The sequence below is a fragment of the Coregonus clupeaformis genome, chromosome 32 (genome assembly GCF_020615455.1).
Source record: "Coregonus clupeaformis isolate EN_2021a chromosome 32, ASM2061545v1, whole genome shotgun sequence".
NCBI classification, from domain to species: Eukaryota; Metazoa; Chordata; class Actinopteri; order Salmoniformes; family Salmonidae; genus Coregonus; species Coregonus clupeaformis.
In genome coordinates this window covers 2,038,958-2,049,903 of record NC_059223.1, presented here as the reverse complement: position 1 = coordinate 2,049,903, position 10,946 = coordinate 2,038,958, and the positions used below count along the sequence as shown (strand labels likewise).

At 45.5% G+C, this 10,946-nt stretch overlaps 1 protein-coding gene across 3 annotated transcripts in view; it reads right to left on the bottom strand.

Moving 5' to 3' along the window:
* Positions 1-10,535, bottom strand: part of LOC121548169 (coronin-2B) — a 76,593-nt gene extending 66,058 nt beyond the window's left edge. For 2 of the 3 annotated variants that reach the window (XM_041859518.2, XM_041859522.2), the window contains exon 1: positions 10,183-10,531. In XM_041859518.2, the coding sequence (XP_041715452.1) occupies positions 10,183-10,197 (15 nt within the window). In that variant the 5' untranslated portion in view covers positions 10,198-10,531. Of the gene's footprint in view, positions 1-10,182 lie in introns of all 3 variants that reach the window. The other variant, XM_041859521.2, reaches the window with a different exon arrangement.
* Between the last annotated feature and the right edge of the window lie 411 nt (positions 10,536-10,946).

The following is a 10,946-nucleotide window of genomic DNA, read 5'->3' as shown; positions in this document are numbered from 1 at the left end:
TGACTCCCTTTAGTGTTGGTTTGGCTGAGTTGTACTGATGTCTAACTGAACAATGGAACACTCCAAATCTGGGACCGACCCCCAACTTAGCTTTCCCTCCTACCCTCCCTCCCTCCGTTCTCTCTCTCCTCAACCCTCCCTCCTTCGAAATCCTGGCACAGAGCTGTGGCTGTGGTATCCAACCAAAAACAAGTAGAGCATTTGAGCTTTCTCTGAGAATCCCAGCAGTTGGATGAAGGGGGTATTCAATATCAACACACAAGCGGTCTGTATCCCTTCTACCGCTTGCCTTTCGGGTTGCCTAGTGCGCCACTGCACATTTGAATACTTTTTTTATTTGAATAAAGCTCTCCGGCTTGGATTATGCTTTGAATTTCAAACGACACTCAAGCCTCCCAAGCCACGGTCTCCATAGTTGGCAGTGGGGCTGAATGATCTCAACCTTCTGGAAGGGTCAATTTCCTGAGCTGAGCGCTGCCATGGCGGCCATTGCGTGTCCCCCCAGAGCCCTCAGAGACTCCAAGACAAGCAGGAACTCATGCAGGGTAACTCTGGGCAACGATTGATGGAGAAGCTAGCATCTATTGCCCCCCTTGTGGTTGGAGGGCATCTCAGTGGGTGATTGAGAAGCAGAACACTACAGGTACTGTGGAGTTGATTCTTCTTTCAACTTTCAACTGTGAGACGGGAGCAGCTGCCAGCTGCAGGGTTTTCCTTGAGAACTCACATCAAGCTGAATGTGCTCATTAGTGAAAATGTTGAGGATTCACTCACACAGACATGAACACACAGACATGAACACAAAGACATGAACACACAGGCATGAACACACAGGCATGAACACAAAGACATGAACACACAGACATGAACACACAGACATGAACACACAGGCTTGAACACACAGACATGAACACACAGACATGAACACACAGACATGAACACACAGACATGAACACACAGGCATGAACACACAGACATGAACACACAGACATGAACACACAGGCTTGAACACACAGACATGAACACACAGACATGAACACACAGACATGAACACACAGACATGAACACACAGACATGAACACACAGGCTTGAACACACAGACATGAACACACAGACATGAACACACAGACATGAACACACAGACATGAACACACAGGCATGAACACACAGACATGAACACACAGGCATGAACACACAGACATGAACACACAGACATGAACACACAGACATGAACACACAGGCATGAACACACAGACATGAACACACAGGCATGAACACACAGACATGAACACACAGACATGAACACACAGACATGAACACACAGGCATGAACACACAGACATGAACACACAGACATGAACACACAGACATGAACACACAGACATGAACACACAGACATGAACACACAGGCATGATCACACAGGCATGAACACACAGACATGAACACACAGGCATGAACACACAGGCATGAACACACAGACATGAACACACAGGCATGAACACACAGGCATGAACACAAAGACATGAACACACAGACATGAACACACAGACATGAACACACAGGCTTGAACACACAGACATGAACACACAGACATGAACACACAGACATGAACACACAGACATGAACACACAGACATGAACACACAGGCATGAACACACAGACATGAACACACAGGCATGAACACACAGACATGAACACACAGGCATGAACACACAGACATGAACACACAGACATGAACACACAGACATGAACACACAGGCATGAACACACAGGCATGAACACACAGACATGAACACACAGACATGAACACACAGGCATGAACACACAGACATGAACACACAGACATGAACACACAGACATGAACACACAGGCATGATCACACAGGCATGAACACACAGGCATGAACACACAGACATGAACACACAGGCATGAACACACAGGCATGAACACACAGACATGAACACACAGGCATGAACACACAGGCATGAACACACAGGCATGGACACACAGACATTTATTTCAGCTTTTATTTCTTTCATCACATTCCCAGTGGGTCAGAAGTGTACATACACTCAATTAGTATTTGGTAGCGTTGCCTTTCAATTGTTTAACTTGGGTAGCCTTCCACAAGCTTCCCACAATAAGTTGGGTGAATTTTGGCTCATTCCTCTTGACAGGGCTGGTGTAACTGAGTCAGGTTTGTAGGCCTCCTTGCTCGCACACACTTTTTCAGTTCTGCCCACACATTTTCTATAGGATTGAGGTCAGGGCTTTGTGATGGCCACTCCAATACCTTGACTTTGTTGTCCTTAAGCCATTTTGCCACAATTTTGGAAGTATGCTTTGGGTCATTGTCCATTTGGAAGACCCATTTGCGAACAAGCTTTAACTTCCTGACTGATGTCTTGAGATGTTGCTTCAATATATCCAATATAAGCGGCCTTTCAGGTTATGTCGATATAGGACTCGTTTTACTGTGGATATAGATACTTTTGTACCTGTTTCCTCCAGCATCTTCACAAGGTCCTTTGCTGTTGTTCTGGGATTGATTTGCACTTTTCGCACCAAAGTACGTTCATCTCTAGGAGACAGAACGCGTCTCCTTCCTGAGCGGTATGACGGCTGCGTGGTCCATGGTGTTTATACTTCGTACTATTATTTGTACAGATGAACGTGGTACCTTCAGGCGTTTGGAAATTGCTCCCAAGTATGAACCAGACTTGTGGAGGTCTACCATTTTCTTTCTGAGGTCTTGGCTGATTTCTTTTGATTTTCCCATGATGTCAAGCGAAGAGGCACTGAGTTTGAAGGTAGGCCTTGAAATACATCCACAGGTACACCTCAAATTGACTCAAATGATGTCAATTAGCCTATCAGAAGCTTCTAAAGCCATGACATCATTTTCTGGAATTTTCCAAGCTGTTTAAAGGCACAGTCAACTTAGTGTATGTAAACTTCTGACCCACTGGAATTGTGATACAGTGAATTATAAGTGAAATAATCTGTCTGTAAACAATTGTTGGAAAAATTACTTGTGTCATACACAAAGTAGATGTCCTAACCGACTTGTCAAAAACTATAGTTTGTTAACAAGAAATTTGTGGAGTGGTTGAAAAACAAGTTTGAATGACTCCAACCTAAGTGTATGTAAACTTCCGACTTCAACTGTACATTTACTGACGTATGGTCATCCTCATCTTCCATCCTTTACTTCACTACCGATCTACACACACACACACACACACACTCACACACACACACACACTCACACACACACACACTCACACACACACTCACACACACACACATACGCACACAGACAGCAGATGAGAACACATTCTCCCACCATGAATGACTCCATGCTGCTCCCTGATATTTTAACTGTTATCCCCAGAGTGTGTATAGTGTGCAGGGCAGTATAGAGCATCTCAGTCTCACTGGCTGGCTGAGGAAACACCTTCTCAAACGCTGTCTGCTGAAGGGAGGTTAACCTTTTGTACTTATCCACTATATCTGTATGGGAGCTTCAAGTACTCTCCAAGAAGACATTATTAGAAATGATCCCCTAAAAATAAAAATAAAATAAAATAAATATTATTATTATTATTATTTGCCATTCCTAGACATTTTCATTTAAATCAACCAACATTCCAATCAACCAACATACACGTTTGTCATTCATGAACATCAATTTAAAAATTGATATTAGAGTTTGAGATGATCAAAAATGGCATGGAAATACAGTCTTTCCATCATTCACACCGTGCATGTACCCAATCTAAACTCCAGAATTACGATCACCCATGTCGAACTTCTAAAGAGTCAAATTTGAGCCTCCATGTTGAACCAAATACGACATATCTATACTTCCTGTCAGCCGTCAGTCAAACTGTCACAAACTGCCGCAACAACAGTGCTGTCATTCACTCGTCGTTCATGCTTCAAAATTATTACATTGCTACTATTACTTCTGTAGACTTCTCAGTCGTTAGAGTCTCTGGGAAGGGGGTCACCATCACTTCAGAGCTAAGATGGCTGACTTTTATGGCACACTGTTTTCCCTGGATAGCAAATGCCCTTAACCAATCTCCCAATCTTCCTGCCATTGTCCCGTCCCTCTCCCACCCCCTCCTCCCCTCCTCCACTCCCCTCCCCTGTCCCATTTATCACTAGAATTGAACTTGGTGGCTATCTCAGCCCTTTTCTTTGGAACGTCCACTCAATATAGAGAGAAGCCCATTTGAGACATCAGATTATCAAATAGAAAACTGAGTAACCTATCAGAGGTCAGCTGTTAGTGTGTCCTGCCTTGGTATTTTAGCCGTTTAGCAGACGCTCTTATTCAGAGTGACTCACACTTAGTGCCTTCATCTTAAGACAGCGAGGTGAGACAACCACATATCACAGTCACAGTAAGTACATTTTTCCTCAATAAAGTGGCTTTGAGTAAAGTCAGAGCTATTAAGGGGGGAAAAAGTCAAGTGTGACTCTTTAGTTCACGAAAGGAGTGTAATAGAACTGCTCTTGAGATTCCTCTCTCTTGCATATTGCTCATGTTACCTCTGTATTAAGGAAGTGTTTTGATATCACCCTAAGTCATTGGTGGCTCAATTGCAAATATCTTACGGAACCAAAAATAATACATTAAGATTTATAAAAAATGGTTAAGGAAAACTTTAGCCATTTCTCGAAATATACACTGTTAGGTGCACCAGAATGTGTTAGATGCTTATTTCAACATTACACATTGCCTGTGTAATGTCCCAACATCGTCAGCCAGTGTGGGTGTTTAACCATTTGCTTTGTTCCAGTGTGTACATCTAGACTGCCATTGTTTGTAACTCCACGTGTAGAGGACTGACCCTTTCCTCTTTTATCATGAAGAAGTGACGACTGTCCCTGTCAAAGCAATGCAACAGGATATCCTGTCCACTCTATCATGAGTGGCCACCTGACACAACAACTCTATGGGCTGTCTATGGTAAGACTTTGTTTGAAGGTCTGCTTAAAAACTCTGTATAGACATGACCACATAGTTTGTTAACCATGAAAGTGAACTAAATACATGTAGTAGGCCTGATGGTCTGGATGGACAAATTGTATGATTACAACTCATCAGAGATAATGTTTTATACAGATACATTGTATTTGCAGATGTTGATAAATACGCTAACTAATGATATATAATGACAAACAGACAGTTCACCAATGGTCACCTAACTACCTATGTAACCCTTTCAATTCAACAACGTAAGGGGTTCACTTCAGGTCTAAACCTCAACCGGCTAAAGGGATTACCGTCCTGTCTCCCAGACCCCAGACCCCCCCAGACCCCCCCAGACCCCAGACCGCCCCAGACCCCAGACCCCCCCAGACCCCAGAACCCCCAGACCCCCCAGACCCCCCAGACCCCAGACCCCCCAGACCCCCAGACCCCCCAGACCCCCCAGACCCCCCAGACCCCCAGAACCCCCAGACCCCAGACCCCCAGACCCCAGACCCCCAGACCCCAGACCCCCAGACCCCCAGAACCCCCAGACCCCCAGACCCCAGACCCCCAGACCCCCAGACCGCCCCAGACCCCCAGACCCCCCCAGACCCCAGACCCCAGACCCCCAGACCCCAGACCCCCCAGACCCCAGACCCCAGACCCCCAGACCCCAGACCCCAGTCAGACCCCCAGAAGCCCCCCAGACCCCAGACCGCCCCAGACCTGAGACGGCTCTCTAAGAACTTGTCTGACCACAGCAAATGGCTGGTGATTCAAGTAGTTTCATGCTGTATTTCATTTGACTGGGAGGCCTTTGGGTGAGAGTCCGAAGACAACCACAATTACAATGGAACTCTTTCCATCCCTTGTCACCCTCTTTTTAGTGAGCGTGTGCATGATGATGTGAACGTGTGTGTGTATGTATGTGTGTGTGTGTGTGTGTGTGTGTATGTGTGTGTGTGTGTGTGTGTGTGTGTGTGTGTGTGTGTGTGTGTGTGTGTGTGTGTGTGTATATGTGTGTGTGTGTGTGTGTGTGTGTGTGTGTGTGTGTGTGTGTGCTAGCAGGACATCATGGCTACTAGTACCCTACACACTCTCACTCAGCCTGATGTGCACTTATCACTGTCTCTGGGCACCCAGGCTGTTTAGCCCTGTCAGCAGATAGCACTCCCCTGGAGGTCACACACACACACACACCCCTCTACAGAGTCACTGTCACTGGGCAGAACCACAGAGACACACCCCTGGACATCCTCCCTCCCTCCTTTCTCCTCTCTCTTCCACCTACTCTCCCTTTCTTAATCTCCCTCCTCCTCTCATTCTCAGACAGGGATTACCCACAATCCCTCCTGTAAGTTTGTGAATCTCACCAGACCCCCCTTGTCAGCCTCTAGGCTGCACATCTGACCTTTCACCTTTCACTGTGAGCAACCACCCACACTGCAAACTGCATTGAATAAATTCACTGGAATATTATCATTATCTGTGTTTAGGGATGATGCTAGTGCTTCTCTACAATGGAGTCCTGACACAAAACCTGAAAATGGTGTGTGTGGGTTGTCCAGAGTCTAGGTGATCTATTTTGGCCCAGGTTAATTCCCCACATGGGAGTAACACCTCTCTCTCTCTCTCTCTCTCTCTCTCTCTCTCTCTCTCTCTCTCTCTCTCGCTCTCTCGCTCTCTCGCTCTCTCGCGCTCTCTCGCTCTCTCGCTCTCTCTCTCTCTCTCTCTCTCTCTCTCTCTCTCTCTCTCTCTCTCTCTCTCTCTCTCTCTCTCTCTCTCTCTCTCGCTCTCTCTCTCTCTCTCTCTCTCTCTCTCTCTCTCTCTCTCTCTCTCTCTCTCTCTCTCTCTCTCTCTCTCTCTCTCTCTCTCTCTCTCTCTCTCTCTCTCGCTCTCTCTCTCTCTCTCTCTCTCTCTCTCTCTCTCTCTCTCTCTCTCTCTCTCTCTCTCTCTCTCTCCCTCTCTCCCTCTCTCTCTCTATCTGCTCCTTCATTGATTAAGAGGCTTTAACCTGCTGATGACTAAGCTTTACTCTCAGCCACCGACCAGCAACACACACACATCCAACAAACAACCTGACTGACTGTCAAACAAACACTCACCCACCCAGACACTGACACCCACTCACCCACCCAGACACTGACATACATGGATGCACACACACACACACACACACACACACATACACATACAAACTTTTCAATCAATACTAATCTCATAAATCAATATTAATCTAATTAATAACTTATCAATATTGATGCTGCACACAGACAATCATTTCAGAAGCATAGAAATATAAAGAAATGTATCTATGCTTTATGATACAGCAGCATAACTGTCAGTGCTGCTCTCTAACTGTGTCCACACATTCACACAGGGAAATACACTGGTGTTTACACACAGGGAAATACACTGGTGTTTACACACAGGGAAATACACTGGTGTTTACACACAGGGAAATACACTGGTGTTTACACACAGGGAAATACACTGGTGTTTACACACAGGGAAATACACTGGTGTTTACACACAGGGAAATACACTGGTGTTTACACACAGGGAAATACATTGACGTTTACACACAGGGAAATACACTGATGTTTACACACAGGGAAATACACTGATGTTTACACACAGGGAAATACACTGGTGTTTACACACAGGGAAATACATTTGTGTTTACACACAGGGAAATACACTGTTTACACACAGGGAAATACACTGGTGTTTACACACAGGAAAATACACTGATGTTTACACATAGGGAAATACACTGATGTTTACACACAGGGAAATACACTGGTGTTTACACACAGGGAAATACACTGGTGTTTACACACAGGGAAATACACTGGTGTTTACACACAGAGAAATACACTGTTGTTTACACACAGGGAAATACACTGGTGATTACACACAGGGAAATACATTGGTGTTTACACACAGGGAAATACACTGATGTTTACACATAGGGAAATACACTGACGTTTACACACAGGAAAATACATTGTTGTTTACAAACAGGGAAATATACTGACGTTTACACACAGGGAAATACACTGGTGTTTACACACAGGGAAATACACTGGTGTTTACACACAGGGAAATACATTGACGTTTACACACAGGGAAATACACTGATGTTTACACACAGGGAAATACACTGATGTTTACACACAGGGAAATACACTGGTGTTTACACACAGGGAAATACATTTGTGTTTACACACAGGGAAATACACTGTTTACACACAGGGAAATACACTGGTGTTTACACACAGGAAAATACACTGATGTTTACACATAGGGAAATACACTGATGTTTACACACAGGGAAATACATTTGTGTTTACACACAGGGAAATACACTGTTTACACACAGGGAAATACACTGGTGTTTACACACAGGAAAATACACTGATGTTTACACATAGGGAAATACACTGATGTTTACACACAGGGAAATACACTGGTGTTTACACACAGGGAAATACACTGGTGTTTACACACAGAGAAATACACTGATGTTTACACACAGGGAAATACACTGGTGTTTACACACAGGGAAATACACTGGTGATTACACACAGAGAAATACACTGATGTTTACACACAGAGAAATACACTGATGTTTACACACAGGGAAATACACTGGTGTTTACACACAGAGAAATACACTGATGTTTACACACAGGGAAATACACTGGTGTTTACACACAGGGAAATACACTGGTGTTTACACACAGAGAAATACACTGTTGTTTACACACAGGGAAATACACTGGTGATTACACACAGGGAAATACATTGGTGTTTACACACAGGGAAATACACTGATGTCTACACATAGGGAAATACACTGACGTTTCCACACAGGGAAATACATTGTTGTTTACAAACAGGGAAATATACTGACGTTTACACACAGGGAAATACACTGACATTTACACACAGGGAAATACACTGATGTTTACACATAGGGAAATACACTGACGTTTACACACAGGGAAATACACTGATGTTTACACACAGGGGAATACATTGACTTTTAAGATGACCTTGTGTGCTTTCTGTAGCCACATGCACGTGGGAGGCAGACTGAATTTATCTCTGTCCCAAACCTTGAGAGTCTGACATGTCACTGACGGTTCACTCAGTTCCCTGTTTGACAAGGCGTGATAAGATTTCCTACCAAGTGACCATTTGCCATGCATATACAAGGCACAACCTCAGCACCAGCCTGGACAGTTCTTGATTAAGGCTTGTCATCACGTGGTTAAACCTCCCCTTCTTTCACCTTTTACCCACAGAATCCTCCAGGTTCTGACCTACCTGGCAACTAACAGAGTTTCAGCTTCCAGTATGAGCACATCTTACACAAGGTCCTCTGACTTGCTCTTCTTTCTACAATACTGAACCTCACAGAACACAGACTGGAACTACAATACTGAACCTCACAGAACACAGACTGGAACTACAATACTGAACCTCACAGAACACAGACTGGAACTACAATACTGAACCTCACAGAACACAGACTGGAACTACAATACTGAACCTCACAGAACACAGACTGGACCTACAATACTGAACCTCACAGAACACTTACTGGATCTACAATACTGAACCTCACAGAACACTAACTGGGTCTACAATACTGAACCTCACAGAACACTAACTGGATCTAGAACCACCAGCTAAATTCAAACCCGTCCCCTGTTGTATCTTGCTACAACCCAAGTTTCACCCCCCCTAGTCAACTCACACCAGATCCCCATCCTCTCATGAGTCTGTAGTACAATACTGCATGATATAAGCTATCAGCTAAAGTCAAAGCGCTGCTGTGTGTCCCTGCTCTGATCTGCAACTGTGGTACTGACTTTCACCCCCAGTAGACACACGCAAACTCTTCCACCTGATCCTCTAGGTGTACAACAGTGCACATGTCTGTAGTACAATACTGTACCATGAGAAGCTATCCCAGGTAGTTCTAAACTGAAACCCTCTGCCCCAGTCCTGCCTGGAAACAGGACTTTTAGTGTGAAGTACACATACAGTACAAGACACAGGACAATGAGGGGAACAAAGACTACTGCAACCCCTGTAGTGCTGAGCCCCAAACCAGCGGTGTCCTGTCTCGATTGTCACCCCCCCCCACCACTCCCCCCAACGTCCCAGGTTTGTCCGCTTACCTTTGTGACAGTCATGCAGAGGCAGTGGGCGAGGAGCGGGCCGGTGTCCACTTAAACCAAAGCTGTAATACGCCGCAGGAGTGAGAGAGAGGAGACCTCTGCTGAGCACGCACAGAGAGAGAGCGAGAGAGAGAGAGAGAGAGAGAGAGAGAGAGAGAGAGAGAGGGGGAAAGCCGGGTTACTGTGTGTCTCCCGCTAAGTGGTGCTGCTGCTGCTGCCGTTCCCGAGTGCTGCAGTGAAGTAACAGGAGGGAGGGAGGCAGCGTGTGGTTACTACAACAGGAAAACGCTCTGCTCCGTTCTGTTCCCCTCCCTCTCCCCCTCCTGTCCCACCTCTCAGTCCTCCTCCTGCACACCCACACTGGCTGCACTCCTCTCTCTCTCTCTCTCTCTCTCTCTCTCTCTCTCTCTCTCTCTCTCTCTCTCTCTCTCTCTCTCTCTCTCTCTCTCTCTCTCTCTCTCTCTCTCTCTCTCTCTCTCTCTCTCTCTCTCCCTCATCCTGTTCTTTTTCTGCCAATCTGATTACAGACTAGCTAATGAAGCTTATTGATGTGCAGAGGGATGGAAGGATTGGTGTTGTCTGGGACAGGAGAAGGCTGCAGTGGAAGAGAGAGAGATAGGGAGGCAGAGCCCAAAGAGCTGTGTGCTGTGTCGCAGTCTACTGCCCAGGGTGTGAGTGTCAAAAGGCTGCACGTCAGCTAGTGCGTGTGTGTTGGAGAGAGTGTGAGAGAGGAAAGAGGGAGTGATAGAGAGAGAGGAGAGAGG